The 17,657-nt window shown below is 43.8% G+C and overlaps 1 protein-coding gene across 3 annotated transcripts in view; it reads right to left on the bottom strand.

Annotated features, from left to right (window-relative positions):
• The window catches only part of MATN2 (matrilin 2), a 107,456-nt gene that overhangs the window by 34,881 nt on the left and 54,918 nt on the right, over positions 1-17,657 (bottom strand). For all 3 annotated transcript variants that reach the window (XM_073550438.1, XM_073550437.1, XM_073550436.1), the window contains 3 exons: positions 14,961-15,083; positions 14,339-14,461; positions 12,394-12,516 (listed from right to left, as the gene is read on the bottom strand). In XM_073550438.1, coding sequence (XP_073406539.1) covers positions 12,394-12,516; positions 14,339-14,461; positions 14,961-15,083 — 369 coding nt within the window. The remainder of the gene's footprint in view (positions 1-12,393; positions 12,517-14,338; positions 14,462-14,960; positions 15,084-17,657) is intronic.

Genomic DNA, 17,657 nt, shown 5'->3' with positions numbered 1-17,657 from the left:
AGCAGTGCAGTCCATATACTAAAGCTAGAGCACATTATTTGTAATACTGGTAGAGAGCAGTATATATAGTAAAGGTAGGGAGCAGTACAGTACAAGCAGCACTATTAGAGAGAAGTAAAATACATATTGTATACGTAGGGAGTAGTACAGTACATATAGTACAGATAGAGAGCAGTGCAGCACATGTAGCACAGGTAGAGAACAGTGCAGTGGATGTAGTTCAAGTAGAGTGCAGTATGCTACATATATAATATAGGGAGCAGTGCAGTACATATAGCACAGGTAGAGTGCAGTACAGATAATATAGAGAGAAGTACAGTACATGTAGTACAGGCAGAGTGCAGTACAGTATATATAATATAGAGATCAGTACAGTATAAGTAGTACAGGTAAAATGCAGTACAGTACATAAAGGGTATATAGCAGTGCAGTACATGTAGTACAGGCAGAATGCAGTACAGTACATAAAGAGATATATAGCAGTTCAACACTTGTAGTATACAGTAGGTAGAGAGTCATTGAGTAAATGTAATACAGGTAAAGAGCAGTACAGTACATATGGTACTGGTAGAAAGTCAAATGCATGTAGGGTAATTCCAAAGTTTTGTGCATCTATATAAAGGAGAAGTATGAAGGGATGTTTAGAAAGTTGTGCATGAGCCTGGAAAGTGTAATGTGAACCTATACAGATGTGAACATTCCCTCAGGAAAGCAGAGACGGCACCAGAGCTTCCAGGAAAATACTGTTAGACCTAGAAACTGAGCTGTACTAGGGACTGGCACATTGGAGCAAGGGGCTCCAGGGGTCCGAGGAGGAAGCAAGTGGGGTCTTATTCTATGTAATTCAGGAAGCCAGGCAGGTAGAGAACATAGTCACCCCACATCATATAGAGGAAAGGGCCCCCGAATATAGTAGGTTGAACCCACCAATATCATTGGGATCGGCCAACAGTCTAATGTGGAAAGAGGCCTCGCTACTCTCCCCTGACCTGACAGATGAGCGGGGCAGAGCAATATCCAGAGGACTATTGCAGCCGAGCTGAGGTACCCTGTGTTTGTGGAAGTCGAGTCTTCTTTTTTGACAAATAAAAAAAACTTTCCTCAAATTCCCAAACTTTGTGTAAAGTTTTCTTCAGGGTCAATGACATCCATGAGATCGGTGTCGTACACGCGCCATCTCTCTGCGCACTGGCCTAGTTTGGCAAGCTGTGCCGTGTGCTTCCCGCCGTGACTGTGCAATGTGACGACTCACAGGTATTTTACACAAACACATTGATGGATAAAACGTTCGTTATTTAGAACTGGACATTTTTTTCTGACACTTTTTATGCATTTCTGTATTTTTCTTTAATGTTTATCGGAGGATGAAAATGAGGACAAGTACAATTTTTCAGAATTACAGAAGAGACTGTAACAGTGCCCGGACCTGATAATGGAATGAGAATGTTTGATCTGCACGGTGAATAGCAGAGACGGGCTGCTGTGTGCGGTACAGACAGGGCTCTGTGAAATGCCAATATCCTGGCACAGCACGAAGCGCAATCTCTCTGTGGCCCAGCTGCAATATCTTCACAAAGAAGAAGAATCTGCTCAACAACCATATTCAAAAGCTGAACCTCAGCATGTTGCGTAGATTCTTTAGATTTTTTTTTATCATCTAAGTTGGTAAAATCAGGGCGAATGGGTGCTTACGAATTTACAGCGGTGCGGACATCATGCCTGGATGAGGGCAGCAAGCTACAATGGCGGAAGATATGGATAAACTCGGAATACTACATTCCATCAATATTTAGCTCTTTCCCTAAGGTGGATTAATAAATTCCTTGACAGTTTTTATTTTTACTGAGTATACCAAGACATCATGGTAGTGTGCAGAGGATCATGAAGTCCTCTAATAAAAAAAAAAATAAAGTTTGAAAAAAAAAAAATATGCGCTAAAAGCTAAAAAAAACAAAAACAAAAAACCCCTGTTAAACTGGTTCCATTTTGCAAATTAAAAAATAAAAATAAAAAAAAAATTATAAAAATACAGATATACAGTATTTCTGCAATTCTGGCGGCTCGTAAAACAAAGTTAATATGTTATTTTTATCTAAAATATGGTTTGTTAAAAAATGATGTGGTGCTTGCAGGTGCGCAGGATGCAGTGACGAGTCACGAGACAATTTGGTGCTTTCTATAATAACGTTTATAAGACTAGAGGGAACTTTCCTCAGTCACGGCCTGATCAACAGAAAGAGGCAACACGGGTTGCCCTCGCAGGGGCTCTATACAAGCAAACACAAACGAGTAGAACACGACTACTTCCGGCAATAGCCGGTCACTATAGGGCCGCGGTATGGCCAACTACGGGTCCTTAATTATACAGTCAACTTAACCTTCCAGACGTTCCTCGCCGTTCGGGATGGTCGTCTTTCGGGGTAGTAGTCGCTGGGCCCAGTTGCTGAGGCGTTGATGAAGTCTTTGTGCGCTCCGGCGCGCTGATGACACTGGAGCCCCACGGGCCTCGGCGGAGTCCTTGGACGGATGGGCCGCAGCCCCCGGACTGGGGCAAGGGGCATCGATGTGGGGTGGCGGAGGACAGGCCACCTGCGCAGTTAACAGTTTCGACGGGGAATCCGCGGCTAGCAGTCGCTCGGCCCCTGCTGTGGACCGGAGCGGGACAGTGGTGGCCGCCAACGGCACTGTGCTTGCCGCAGCCACTGGTGAGAGTAGCGCCGTTGTGGGTCACGGGGAACAGGCCGCAGTCACGGGCTGGAGCATGACGGCAGCGGCCGTGGGCGACCGCGGGTAGGCCGCAGCCACGGGCTGAGGTGGGGCGGCAGCGGCCGCGGATTGAACTGGGGCCGTAATGGCCGCGGGCTGGAGCGGGGCAGCAAGTCTCGGATGTTCGTCTCAGCGCCGTCCCTTTGGAGTCCTCAGTGAGCGTTTCCCCTGGCACTGGTAAGTCGCTCTAGCTTTCAGTCGCTCCCACGTTCTCCTGCTGCCTCTGTCCCGGTCTGCTGACTCATCGACCCAGGAATTCCCCGCCTCCTTTATACTGGTCCCTCCCCCAGCCCATCTGTCTGTCACAACGGTCCGTCCCCGAACTCTGTCCCCCGGGGACAGTTTCCCCCGGAACCTAGATGACGGCTCCCTTGGTTCCGGCCCGGACACTCGATGGGGTCCCCTTCTCCCACAATGACACAACCAGGCTCACATACAGCTACATCGGCAGAGATATATCAAGCGTTACGGCTCTCGGAATGCTACAAAATAAACATTATTTTTTCATACTATTATTATTGTGCCAAAGCAATAAGTGTAAAAGAACTAAACCTATTAGGTATCATCACAAATCGATAAAGATAATGTAATACTTATGTCACACGGTGAATTATTTTTTTCCATTGCCCCAATAAAAAAAAAGTAAGAAAACTTTATCAATAAGTTAAGTAATGTATACCCAGAAATGGAGCCTTCCAAAAATATTGCTCATCCAGTAAAAAACAAGCCCTTGTACGACAACTACGGTACATTTTTATGGATCTCTAATATATGTGGTAACACTGAAGCAAAACAAAAATTGCAAAATTTGGTTTGGTCCTGGAAAGGGGAGTTATGAGATATGGAAAATGTGGCAGACAGGCAACAGTACTGCTAAAAAAAATGGAATGATACTTACTCACCCTTCGTTGGCGTGCTGTATCCTTGCTGCTACCTGCCAGGTTGCAAATGTCACAGCCAGTGTTGGACTGGGGTGCCAAGGGTCCACCAGTAACATTGACTTTGGGGGACCCACCTTTCATCTGCATACAAATATTACACTACCCCACGTTCACAAATTCACCTATATCTTTACATCTTTACATAATAATACACGCGTAGTTTGGTTAATGAATGATGAGATGCTGCCTATACAGTGGCGTTGGGGGCCCAGATCTGCACAGGAGCCCACCAGGGGATTTCTCGGTCCCCCTATGGGCCAGTCTGAACCTGGTTCACAGCCCATACTCATATCTGAAGCCAAAAGGTGGTGTCAGTGTGGCGCCCCTGCGGTTCAGTCGCCACAGAGGTATTGCACCTCATCCAGAGGTGTGGTACTCCGCTTTCAGGTAAAGAAGGGGCACTGCCAGGACTCACACACCAGCACCCAATACTAGTCCCCAAGAGGCCAGGGGGGAGTTAAGTAGAAGGTGAGGGTGGAGAAAATAGAGAAGGGGAGGAGTCAGAGAGTGGTTTGTAGTGGTCTGTGAAACCAGAGGGACAGTCGACAGGGGGGCTGAAGCTGAGAGCAGCTTGTGTTAGGCGTCGGGTTCCTGCCACTGCACAGCAGGAATCCAGAGCCTTGCATCCAGCGGTCTCCCATTCTTCTTCGGCCGCAGTGGAGCCTGCTCAGCAGATTCGTCGGTCCCGGCGCTCTGCCCAGGCCAACTCTGTGGGTTTGGTCGCTGCTGCTACCTCTGGTACAGCTATGCATGCTGCTCAGCAGCGAGATTCTCCAGGGACTAAGTCCTCATGTCGGGCCACTGAGCATGCCCGTGGAGTGATCTCCCATTGGAGATCGAAGGTCACGTGCTCAGGTCCTGCTCCTGTTCGGATTGGCCCATCTGAGAAGCCAGGAAGGTCCCGGACGCTCGCGGCTATAAAAGGTTCGCATGGTCGCTCGGCCATGCACTAGGATAAGACTGTATTTACAAACTATGTGGAGTGAGTGATGTATGCATGCATGAATGTCTCTGGTGAATGACTCATTAAGAAACCCCTACCCTTGGTACGCATGTGTTGTGCAGCCTAGCCTGCTAGCGCCCAGGCTTAGGTGTAGGTAGGACAGAGGTTGAGTCAGGCATCAGTCCTCACCAGGGACTCGGCACGCCTCAGTGCAGGTGCTCCATAGCCAGCATCTATAGCGGTGTTCGCGGCAGCGACGCCACGCGTTCAGTGGGCCTAGAAAGACTCTAACCCTGTGTCCTTGGGGTAGAGTTCTGTGGCTGTACACTGTGCGCTCTTTTGGCCGGGCTCTGTGAGCTTAACAGGCTCCGGCATCTACGTTCAGCGGTTGTGCGGCTCTGTGCATTAACAGAGTTCGCCCCTGTTCACATTGGGTGACGTAACCCACGTGTGACTGGTTTCACACCGCTTAATTCTTCCGCCATTACTAAGCAGCAGTGTACCACCTCTGCACGGTGGACCCCGGGCTGCGAACGCACCTACTATTATTTTATAATTTGGTGCGTTCCGCCAGCCCTAACAGCTTGTCCCCAGATTACAGAAAGTGAAGTGAAGGACGGAAAAGAAAGAGATTTCAAATTTCAAAAAACTGACCATCACCAACTCAAATACACTCAAATAAAAAAGGAAGCACTCTGTAGCGCCATAGCATGCAAACATGAAATATGAAAAATGAATTGCATTACTGCATTAGAAATATGAAAAATTGAGAAAGATTAGCGCATAAATTGGCCAATTTATATGTACCTGGAAGTCACGCTAAGGCGTTTCTCATTTGCCAGGACCCTAACCTTGCCAATCCTCACTTAGACTAAAGTCTTCATCTGTATGGGAACCTATGTAAATTCTCTCCTTAGACTGAAATCTCTCTCTCTGTGGAGGGGTGGTGGCCCTGCTGTGATTAAAAACGCAAAAACGAGAAACGCCTTAACGTGGCTTTCAGGTACACATAAACTGGCCATTTTATATGCTAAGCTTGCTCAATTTTTCATATTTCTAATGCAGGAATGCAATTCATTTTTCATATTTCATTTCTTTTCCATCCACATCTAGGGAGGTTAGCCACAGTGCAAGGGGCTTTAAACTTCTTGATGACACTGCGCACGGTAGACACAGGAACATTCAGGTCATTGGAGATGGACTTGTAGCCTTGAGATTGCTCATGCTTCCTCACAATTTGGTTTCTCAAGTCCTCAGACAGTTCCTTTGGTCTTTCTTTTCTCCATGCTTAATGTGGTACACACAAGGACACAGGACAGAGGTTGAGTCAACTTTAATCCATGTCAACTGGCTGCAAGTGTGATTTAGTTATTGCCAACACCTGTTAGGTTCCACAGGTAAGTTACAGGTGCTGTTAATTACACAAATTAGAGAAGCATCACATGATTTTTCGAACAGTGCCAATACTTTTGTCCACCCTCTTTTTTATGTTTGGTGTGGAATTATATCCAATTTGGCTTTAGGACAATTCTTTTTGTGTTTTTTCATTTAAGACAAATTAAATGAAGATAATAATACCAAAGAATTTGTGTTTGCAATCATTTTCAGGAAGAAACTGAGTATTATCTGTCAAAATTGCAAGGGTGTCAATACTTTTGGCCACAACTGTAGCAGAGCTAATCAGGTTATGGCAGCTTCTAGTCTCCCATTGAGACTATTGAAGCATGCCAAAAGTAAAAAGAAAATGTTTTTTTAAAAATATTTAAAAAAAATAAAAAAAATAAAAGTTTAAATCACCCCCCTTTTCACCCCATTCAAAATAAAACAATTAAAAAAATCAAACATACACATATTGGGTATCGCTGAGTTCAGAATCACCCGATCTATCAATAAAAAAAAAGATTTAAAAAAACTGACCGTCACATCCAAGCATAAATTGCGAACAGGTGCTTAACCTAGAGTCACCAACTCATATATAGCATGCAAACATGAAATATGAAAAATGAATTGCATTACTGCATTAGAAATATGAAAAGCTGAGATAGCTTAGGCATAAAATTTCCAATTTATGTGTACCTGGAAGCCACGTTAAGGCGTTTCTCGTTTTCCAGGACCTTAACCTAATGCCAGTCCTCACTTAGACTAAAGTCTTCATCTGTATGGGAACTTATGTAAATCCTCTCCTTAGACTGAAATCTATATCTGTGGAGGGGTGGTGGCCCTGCTGTGAATAAAAACGCCTGCAGCTAAGAGGTGGAGTGCTCAGTCAGAAGGTTCATGAATACAAATTTCAAAAAACTGACCGTCACATCCAAGCATAAACTAAGTGTGAACAGGTGCTTAACCTAGAGTTACCAACTCATACACATTCAAACAAAATAGGAAGCACTCTGTAGCGCCATAGCATGCAAACATGAAATATGACAAATGAATTGCATTACTGCATTAGAAATATAAAAAATTGAGAAAGCTTAGCGCATAAAATGGCCAATTTCAGTCTAAGGAGAGTGCTACAGAGTGCTTCCTATTTTGTTTGAATGGAAAAAAGAGAGAGGCTCCAGAGGTGGAAAAGGAAGAAGAGATCTTAGGGGCATGGGTAGTGAGAGATCCATCCGTGGGGCCCACATCCACCGGTGTGTTCGGTGGAGGAACCAGGTCACAGTTAGGGGACCGGCCCCAAATCTAGTGGAGAAACTAAGGACTCAGCTAGGAAACCGGAGGCTGCAGTATTTCAAGTGCTGCAGTCACATCCGTACACATTCGCCGAAAAGGCAGACATATAGGATCCAGGGGCCTGACCAACATCGCCCGTCAAGACCCGATTCTGTTGGCTTGGGACACTGTGTGTGAAGATGCACGGCAGGAGAGGTGGTAACTAGCGTACTGAGACTGCCAGGAAAGGAACATCTAAAGGGGGTTCTGACACGGTGTACCCCAATTTACCTGACAGCTGTCTGGACCACGGACCCTGACTGGGCATTCTAACATCTGAACTGTGAGTAAAACCTGTGAAGGCTGCATACTGCTGTGTCCTTCAATTTATTACTGCATCACTTGCCCTGCACTACAACCACCATCATTTCCAACACCATAATCTGCCCTGGGGAATAGCTCTGCCTGTGGAACTGAACCAACTCTGCTGCATTAATAGCTGCCCCAGTGGACTGAATCTGCAGCGTTGGCTAACACCTTACTTGCTGAGTACCACAGGTGGTGTCACAAATCTAACTTATTTCCCCTTTTAACAAGGATCATCTTTATTCTCATTTGCACAAGGATAGACTAGAAGCAATGGGATGAAACTGAATGGGAGGAGACACAGATTAGATATTAGAAAAAACTTTTTGACTGTTAGAGTGATCAATGAGTGGAACAGGCTGCCACGAGAAGTGGTGAGTTCTCCTTCAATGGAAGTCTTCAAACAGAGGCTGGACAGACATCTGACTGGGATGATTTAGCGAATCCTGCTTTGAATAGGGGGTTGGACCAGATGGCCCAGGAGGTCCCTTCCAACTCTACGATTCTATGATTCTATGATCCTTTTTATTGGACGCCCAGGGCCACTGACCGGATCACTGCTGCCATGACACATCCCCTTCAGTACCGGCCCGGTATCGAGTACCTCTCGGCCCTGGTGTGTGCTCCATCACGCTCATGTTAGCGAGTGCTTGCAGACGTCATGTGGGGTAAACCATATACCAGCAGGAAGCAGTGGGTATGTAATGCTGGAATGGAGGATGACAAAATACCATTTCATCGTTTTCGCGCTAACGACAGAATTATACGCATCTTGGAAGCCTCTTTAAGAAGTTAAACAAATTTAAATGAGCTGATGCAAATTTTATAAGGGTTAGCCAGGTATATATTTTTTTACAATGTCTCTAAGAACTAAGGCTAGTTTCACATTTGTGTCTTTGTGCGCAGCGCATCGTGCGCAAGTGGAAACGCATGCAAAAACGCATCATGCGCATTCGTTCTCTAGGTGTTAAACCAGTGTCTACACATGTTTACTTTTAAAATGCATGCGTACGCAAACGCAGGTGTGCGCATGTCCATGCGCAAGCCTGCGTTCCCATAGACTGTAATGTGTTGTTTTGACGCATTCTGTGCGCAAGCGTAAGCATGCTTTTTTTTACGCCTTTGGGCGGACCCAAAATTGCTGCGTCCGGCACGTCTAGACGCACACCTTGAAAAAATGCATGCACACGAAAACGCAGACGAACGCATGCAAACGCAAGACCTTGCGTACGCCATGTTAAACATAAACGATGCGCTGCGCTTAAAAACGCTAATGTGAAACCAGCCTAACAGGCAGGTATTTGCTGACTACCTGCCTGTCGTGCCTGGCATTGATCTCTGCCTGTGGTGATCCTGCCAGCCATTCAGTGGCTTCCTCTGATGTCACGTTGACAGATCAGCAGCTTCTCTTTGGCTCTTTGCCAATGTCATGCTGATTGATATCCGGCTCCCTGCTGCTTAACTGCAGGGAGCCGGCTTTCACGCCCCATCGACAGAGCAGCCCGGTAGAAGAAGAGCTGCTCTGTTCACGTGGAGCAGCAGGATCGTCGACAGGAATCGGTCACCGCTCTGAGCTGGGCAGAACAGGCAGGTAGTTAGCAATTACCTTCCTGTTAGATCTTAAGGGCCCGTCACACTAAGCGATAACGTCACTGTTTTTGTGATGCAGCAGCGATATTGCTGGCGATATCGCTATGTGTGATACTTACCTCCGACCGGCTCCCCCGCTGGTTATCGCTGATCGTGCAAGAACGTCCTGGACCGTTTGTCGTCAGCTTCCTGCTGTGGCAACGAGCGATGCGTGGACGCGGGCGGGAGGACATCTTCATCGCCTCGTCTGACAGGTAAGTAGCGACCGCCGACCACTGCTATGACGCTGGTGAAATCTGCCTGTTTGGCAGCTCACTAGCGACCACTTAGCGATGCACCAGCGATCCTGACCGGGTCATATTGTTGTCAGGATCGCTGGTGCATCGCTAAGTGTGACACTACCTTTAGGCCCATAGTAAAAGTCCTGGACAACTCCTTTAATGACTTTATTTACAGATGAACCTTAACAGATTTCTCCAGCACTTCTAACCATCGACACTGATAACGTTGCAGATAATAAATGGATGGCAGGCATCTGCTGACACCACAGCATCGGCACCACTCACTTACATGCTGATGTGGATGTGAGCAGCACTAGAAAACTCCCTTTAAGAACTCCCTAAAATGTGTAGCTCTCCTGTAATAAGCTATATGTGATCTAATCCCAGCAGACTAGAGAGCAGATCACGTTTCCAGATGCCGGCAATTAACACTGACTGGGTATAAGATGCGAGCTGGCTCGCTTACAATATTCGGAACACTCGCGCTTCACTTGTTTTGTATACAAAACTGTAAGGGACCAAACAAAACAACAAATCATGTGTCCGTAAATACTAAGCGCCTGCAGGTAGTTTTATGCTGTGATTGCTGAACGTCGGCTACGAAGATTAAAACCACGTTCAACCAACAGATGTTTGTGAAAAAGGTTTTTTTTTGCTAGAAAACTCAACATCTGTTTATCTCAGAATAAAGTTTATGGATTTTTTCTCTCGTTTTGGCTCAGAATGATGTCTGGTTTCATAAAACCGACTGAAGATTAAAGAATTGTATACAAGAAAACTTGGCCAGGATGACGGCATTCTGCTGAGCGCCATGAATTCTGAGGGGCCTCGTTATGTTTATGATTGTCACCAAGAATTACAGTTTCGCTCCCACTCTCTTCAAAGACTGTGCAGAATATTACCGATTACAACCCAAATCATAAAAACTGTCCCAGATTGTTATCCTATCTCCACAAATGTTAAAGTTGTTCCCACTGACCAAGCAAGTAGAGTTGAGTGAATTCTTCAAAATTCGGTTCCGATTATGATCGGCGACGAATATTAATTTTGAAATATTCGCCAAACGTCATTGGAGTCAATGAGAGTAGAAATGACTGAATATATTCGGAACTGGTCAACAAACATAAACTGGGCACAAATAGGGTAACAATATGGCACAAAAATGGCAAATTCAGATTCAGCGACCGATTCCGAACATGTTCGCTCATCTCTACAAGCAAGTAGTATTATCATAACATCCACTACACCAAGATTCATTTATCACACTGTCAGGTGGCTCAGTTTAATGGCAGCAAAGGCATGGCTTGTCTTCCGATCATCCATAGTAAGTCAAGAATAGGTACAAAAGGGAATTTTTTTTAATACTTTTTATTTTTCTACCCTCATATCCAAAAAAAGGTTATTACACCACAAAGTGAAGTATAATAGCAACTAGTGATGAGGGAACGAGCTCGGCTTAGGTGTTATGCGAGCGTGCTAACCGAGAATCTTCGGCGTGCTTGAAAAATATGTTCGAGTCCCCGCGGCTGCATGTCTCGTGGCTGTTTGACAGACGCAACACATGCAGAGTTTACCTGTTTGTTAGGCGTGGAGACTTGAACATATTTTTCGAGCACGCCGAAGACACTCTGATAGCATGCTTGGATAACACCTTATCTGAGCACGTTCACTCATTGCTAATGGGAACGTTTCGGGTAATGTACCCTTCATCAGGCTTGAGAATGGTATGTGCGGAATGCCCTTCTTGGAAGACAAAAAATGCAGAAAGTGTGGAGATTGGTGTGACATCGTATTCCTCTACATCCACTGCTTTTTGCACCACTGGGTATCTTCTCCTGTGGGCAATAGAAATCTCCATGTTCTCTCTCTGGATCCTTAGACAGTGCAGTGATTTTATCCTTTCATATACCGGCACAAGTGGATTTCTGCATTTTGTTTCATCCAAGAAGTCCATTCAATAAATACCCTACTCCATACCTGATGAAGGAGTCATTACGCAAAACATTGCTATACTTCACTTTAAGGTGTAATAACCTTTTTTTATATGAGGGTAAAAAATAAAAAGCTTTAAAAAAATCCCTTTTTTGTGCCTATTCCTTTATACAAATATCAATGTTCTGATCAAGTAGGGAGTGATGTGGTGTGCTCTAGTGGAATAAGTACCAAATCTCTTCTTCGCAATGTAAATTGGAGGTTGATCAACCCACCGTTGGTCCATGGTAAGTCAAGACTGTAGCTACATACACTGGCAAAGGCTGAATGGCTTGATGGCACATCCCCCAGCCGCCGTCATCTACAGTAGCTCTCAAAGTACATGAGCCGTCAACCCAACAACCATGGCCCCAACTACACCCCCAAATAATGGAGTTCTTTGTAGTACACACGATTGGTTTAGATTTTTGTATGGCTTCTTGACCATGACATCAGCAAGTACAGATGGCTGAAACATGCAGAAATCTATTAGGTGACATCCTATGCCAACTTTCCGATATGGTCCACGATTCTGGTCATGTTTGTCTTTGGCTAGCTGCTATTTTATGCACTTGCTAGTAATGACCTTACTCATGGGAAGGGGGTCAAATATTTTGGCCATACAAGATGTGACCTACAATATCCATTTACACTATGAAGTAAACTACGAAGGCAAGAACAATTTAGTGCAAATAAAAAGATTATCTAGAAGGGTGACCATGGATGGACAGCTGCTACATATCACTACCACAATGTTTACACGTCGGAGCTGAACTGTTCTGACTTCATCTGCATTTTCCAGCTTTATATAATTGCAATAATCACTTTTACTGGCCCTTAATGACTGTGTTTCAGGAAATATGACATCTCTATAGCAACTTACTCCTGCAGGCTTTCCCATTGCGATTCAGAGCATAGCCTTTACGACATTTACATACAAACGAGGTGTCCATGCTGACACATTCCTGTTCACATCCATGATTGCCTTGCAAGCAGTAGTTAATTTCTGTAAAAGGTTACAAAAAAAGAAACCTAGTAAGTTCTGTATATACTGTATATATATATATATATATATATATATACATAAGTTGCATACATTATAAATGACCTTTCGGTAATGGAAAAAACAAACAGAACAGCAGATGAAATAATAAGACTTTTATCAAATATGTGCCAGATGATTTCCCTCAGTACTACATGGAGCCTTTTGCTTAGATCTGCAAGATGTGGACTGTTTTGCTGTATCACTAATGTATATAATTCAATAGGAAAACCAATTTATCTACTTTTTCTCAAATTCACCAAAATAAAATCAAAGACATGGTGATCATTTCCCCATTATATACTAATAGGCAATAAACCAGCAAAACACAAATTGGACTAAAAGAATATCTCATATCCTGACTGGAAGGATGAACACTGCTGTATATAGAATATTACAATTTATCAACCATCTAATAATTTGTCTCTGTATCTGCACAGATAAAAGAGGAGGATACAGCTGCTTCTAAACGAGTAATATGTAAAAGAACATAGCAGGCTAAAAGCAATTAATCTGCAAGAATAGGACACCGCTGCTTGTAAAGGGTTGATCTGCAAAATATGAGATCACCTGCCTGTAAAATGGGTAATTTGAGTGTATGTCTACTGTAAACAGGCAGCCATAGAAGAATGTGATAGGATTACCACAGTTGCTGCTTTTAGCGTCTTAGGCTGGAGTCACACATAGCGACTCACCAGCGATCCCGACAACTATATCAACGTGTCAGGATCGCTGGTGAATCGCTATGTGATCGCTGGTGAGCTGTCAAACAGACAGCTTCACCAGCGATCAGCACAGCAACGCCAAGCGTCGCTGTGCACGTTAGTAACCAGCGCGCTGATGCAGGGAGCTGGTAATTAACGTACACATCGGGTATCCAAGGGACATGTGTCCCTAGATACCCGATGTGTACGTTAGTTACCAGCTCCCTGCATCAGCGCGCTGGTAACTAACTTACACATCGGGTATCTAAGGGACGCACGTCCCTTGGATACCCGATGTGTACATTAGTTACCAGCAGATCGCTGGTCTCCTGCCTGTCACACACACAGCGATGCGTGCTGGCCAGCGGGAGACCGACGACCAAAAAAAAAGTCCTGGTCTTTCCTGCAGCGATCAGCGATACCGGCAGGGGGGCCGGTCGCTGGTCAGTGTCACACACAGCGATCTCGCTGGTGAGATCGCTCTTGTGTCACAAAAATTGTGACTCAGCAGCGATCTCGCTAGCGAGATCGCTATGTGTGATGGGGCCTTTACTCATCAATTCTTGCTGCTCCACAATACACAAGAAACCATCTTACATTGCCCCTTTATAATAACATTTGACATGAAGAGACAGAAGTTAAACAGTAGCACAGATCTCCAGTTTCCATGCTGCACATTTCCATTCTCCAAAAAAAAGCAGTATCTTACAGCTCAGAAGCAGTAAGTCTCACACAGCTGTCAAAATGGTGAGACAATAGAGAGCCCGAAATCAGCGGACTTGAATCTCCATCTATTATAGAGCCAGAGCTATTATCACTAAATTAGAATTTTTTTCGCATTCGGGGGCGCCAATCTCGCTTTGTGTTTAGGGTGCCAACCTCCGCTGGTAGGTAGGCTTGTTTTAATAGGTATTGTTTACATAGGGTGATGGTAGCCTGCACATTTGATTGTATGATGCTTGGCAATGTCTTGTGGTTTTAATAGGTATAATAAAAGTTAATTTTAATCTGTAACATCAATGTTATATAAGGTACCTTGTAAGTCTAGCTATTTTGGGAAGGAAGAAAAGAAAGAAACTTACTTGTGCAAGTTTTCTTGTCTGCATTAAGTGAATGTCCTGGCCGACATTTACAGTTATAGGAATCATCGGTATTAACACACTCGTGCTGACAGCCATGATTAGACAACGCACAGTAATCCGGTCCTATAAGAAAATGAACCGCCATCAATACTAAATTATATGAGGGTGCAGAGTATAAATCAGAACTGGTTTGTAAAATAGAAACCTCTTAAAGGTGAAGTATTTATCCAGGAGCGGAAACTGACAGAAGTGGTCCCTGTTCAAGAGCAATATAGGGGCCCCTTGTAATCCAATAGTCCATCATAATGCACAATTCCACCTGCTTTGGAGATAGAAGTGACCAAATGACCTCTTGGTCTCCCACGCCTGCCGCTCAGGTTGCACCAATGATATGTGCGCTCCTCTATTTATTTCTCTAGATATTAATCTATCAACTGTTCTCAGTGTCAACTACGGATAACACTTTTATTTGTAGAGGAAAACAAGTCAGAAGTCGTGGGGAAACAAGGTGACTTTCATTAGAATATGACAGAATCAGCAAAACAGCGAAGGAATAGTCCTGTCTGCTTCTAATTTACCCTGACATCGATATTCACATAACAAGGACAAAGAGTTTGCTTACTCCGACAAGTCTTCTTATCAGGATTCAGAAGAAAGCCGGGTCGACACTGACAGATATGTGAGTCGTTGGAGTTCAGACACTCGTGCTGACACCCGTGGGTACCCAAGGCACAATAATCGACAACTAAAAAAAGAATAAAACAGTCTAAAGTGTCTAATACAAAATATATATATAGTGCACACATAAGATAGCAGCATAGTAAGTATATGCATGTATAACATAGTCTTACTTATCCTATACTACATCTTGTCTGTAATAGCTGTATACTCACTTCTTATATATACAGTTGTGGCCAAAAGTATTGACACCCCTGCAATTCTGTCAGATAATACTCAGTTTCTTCCCGAAAATGATTACAAACACAAATTCTTTGGTATTATTATCTTCATTTAATTTGTCTTAAATGAAAAAACACAAAAAGAATTGTCCTAAAGCCAAATTGGATATAATTCCACACCAAACATAAAAAAGAGGGTGGACAAAAGTATTGGCACTGTTTGAAAAATCATGTGATGCTTCTCTAATTTGTGTAATTAACAGCACCTGTAACTTACCTGTGGCACCTAACAGGTGTTGGCAATAACTAAATCACACTTGCAGCCAGTTGACATGGATTAAAGTTGACTCAACCTCTGTCCTGTGTCCTTGTGTGTATCACATTGAGCATGGAGAAAAGAAAGAAGACCAAAGAACTGTCTGAGGACTTGAGAAACCAAATTGTGAGGAAGCATGAGCAATCTCAAGGCTACAAGTCCATCTCCAATGACCTGAATGTTCCTGTGTCTACCGTGCGCAGTGTCATCAAGAAGTTTAAAGCCCATGGCACTGTGGCTAACCTCTCTAGATGTGGACGGAAAAGAAAAATTGACAAGAGATTTCAACGCAAGATTGTGCGGATGTTGGATAAAGATCCTCGACTAACATCCAAACAAGTTCAAGCTGCCCTGCAGTCCGAGGATACAACAGTGTCAACCCGTACTATCCGTCGGCGTCTGAATGAAAGGGACTGTATGGTAGAAGGTAGTTGAACTGTATAAAAAAGGATTGGGATACAAAGAGATATCCAAGGAATTGATAATGCCAGTCAGCAGTGTTAAAACTTTGATTAACAAATGGAAAATCAGGGGCTCTGTAAAAACAAAACCACAGTCAGGTAGACAAACAAAAATTTTGTCCACAACTGCCAGAAAAATTATTCGGGATGCAAAGAAAAACCCACAAATAACATCAGCTGAAATACTGTACTCTCTGAAAACTAGTGGTGTGACTGTTTCAAGATGCACAATAAGGAGGCACTAGAAGAAAAATGGGCTGCATGGTCGAGTTGCAGAATAAAGCCATTACTGTGCATATGCCACAAAGTATCTCACTTACAATATGCAAAACTGCACAGAGACAAGCCTCAAAACTTCTGATTCAAGGTAATTTGGAGTGAAGAGACCAAAATTTAACTTTTTGGCCACAACCATAAACATTACATTTAGAGAGAGGTCAACAAGGCCTATGATGAAAGGGACACCATTCCTACTGTAAATCACAGAGGTGGATCGCTGATGTTTTGAGGATGTGAGCTACAAAGGCATAGGAAACTTGGTCAAAGTTGAAGGAAAGATGTATGCAGCAGGTTATCAGCAAATACTGCTGCACAAGGGACGTACTTGGACGTTTCAACATGACAGCGATCCAAAACACAAGGCCAAGTCGACCTGTCCTTGGCTACAGCAGAACAGAGTGAAGATTCTGGAGTGGCCATCTCAGTCTCCTGACCTCAATATCATTGAGCCACTCTGGGGAGATCTCAAGCATGCAATTCATGCTTGACAGCCCAGGAATTTACAGGAACTGGAGGCTTTTTGCCAAGAAGAGTGGGCAGCTTTACCATCTGAAAAAATAAAGTACCTCATCCACAACTACCACAAAAGACTTCAGGCTGTCATTGATGTTAGAGGGGGCAGTACACGGTATTAAAAAATGGGATATGTAAACTTTTGATCAGGGTCATTTGGATGTTTTGGGTTGTTGTCACTATGATTTAAAAAGAGAAAACTCAGTAGTTTGACAATAAATGTCTTCACCCAACCACTAACCATGAGTGGAGAAAAAGTTTTGGTGTTATCGTTCATACTCTCTGAAAAAAGGCCAAGAAAGCAAAAATTCTGCTGGGGTATGTAAACTTTTGAGCACAACTGTATATAGCGCTATCTTATTCCGCAGCGCTATACATACATTATCATCACTGTCTCCATTGGGACTCACAATCTAAATTCCCTATCAGTATGTCTTTGGAGTGTGGGAGGAAACCGGAAAACCCGGAGAAAACCCATGCAAACATGGGGAGAACATGCAAACTCTTTGCAGGATGGATGTTGACCACCAGCAATGGCATAGTCAATGTGTAAGTGATATTGTTTTATCATTTAAATGGGTTATCAACTACTTTGATATTGATAATCTATTCTTAGAATAACAAAGTCAACAATATCAAATTGGTGGGTGTTCAACAGCAGCAGCTGGATATATACTACAGTGTAGCTCTGTAGTGGCCATTGTGAAAAATACAATTAAGTAGATAGGTGTCATCTTCTGGATTCGAACTCTTGATTCTGTGTTCTGTGGTTGGTGTCTTGCTCCGCTGAGCCACAACAAATACACCTTGTCTTTGGGTGTTTTAGTTCTGCCATCTTAGTTTTTGGCCTT

Source organism: Dendrobates tinctorius, unplaced genomic scaffold (assembly GCF_039654945.1).
Source record: "Dendrobates tinctorius isolate UK_male_01 unplaced genomic scaffold, ASM3965494v1 ptg000165l, whole genome shotgun sequence".
Classification (NCBI taxonomy): domain Eukaryota; kingdom Metazoa; phylum Chordata; class Amphibia; order Anura; family Dendrobatidae; genus Dendrobates; species Dendrobates tinctorius.
Note: the sequence above shows the minus strand (reverse complement) of the source record. Positions and strands in the feature narration are given on the sequence as shown.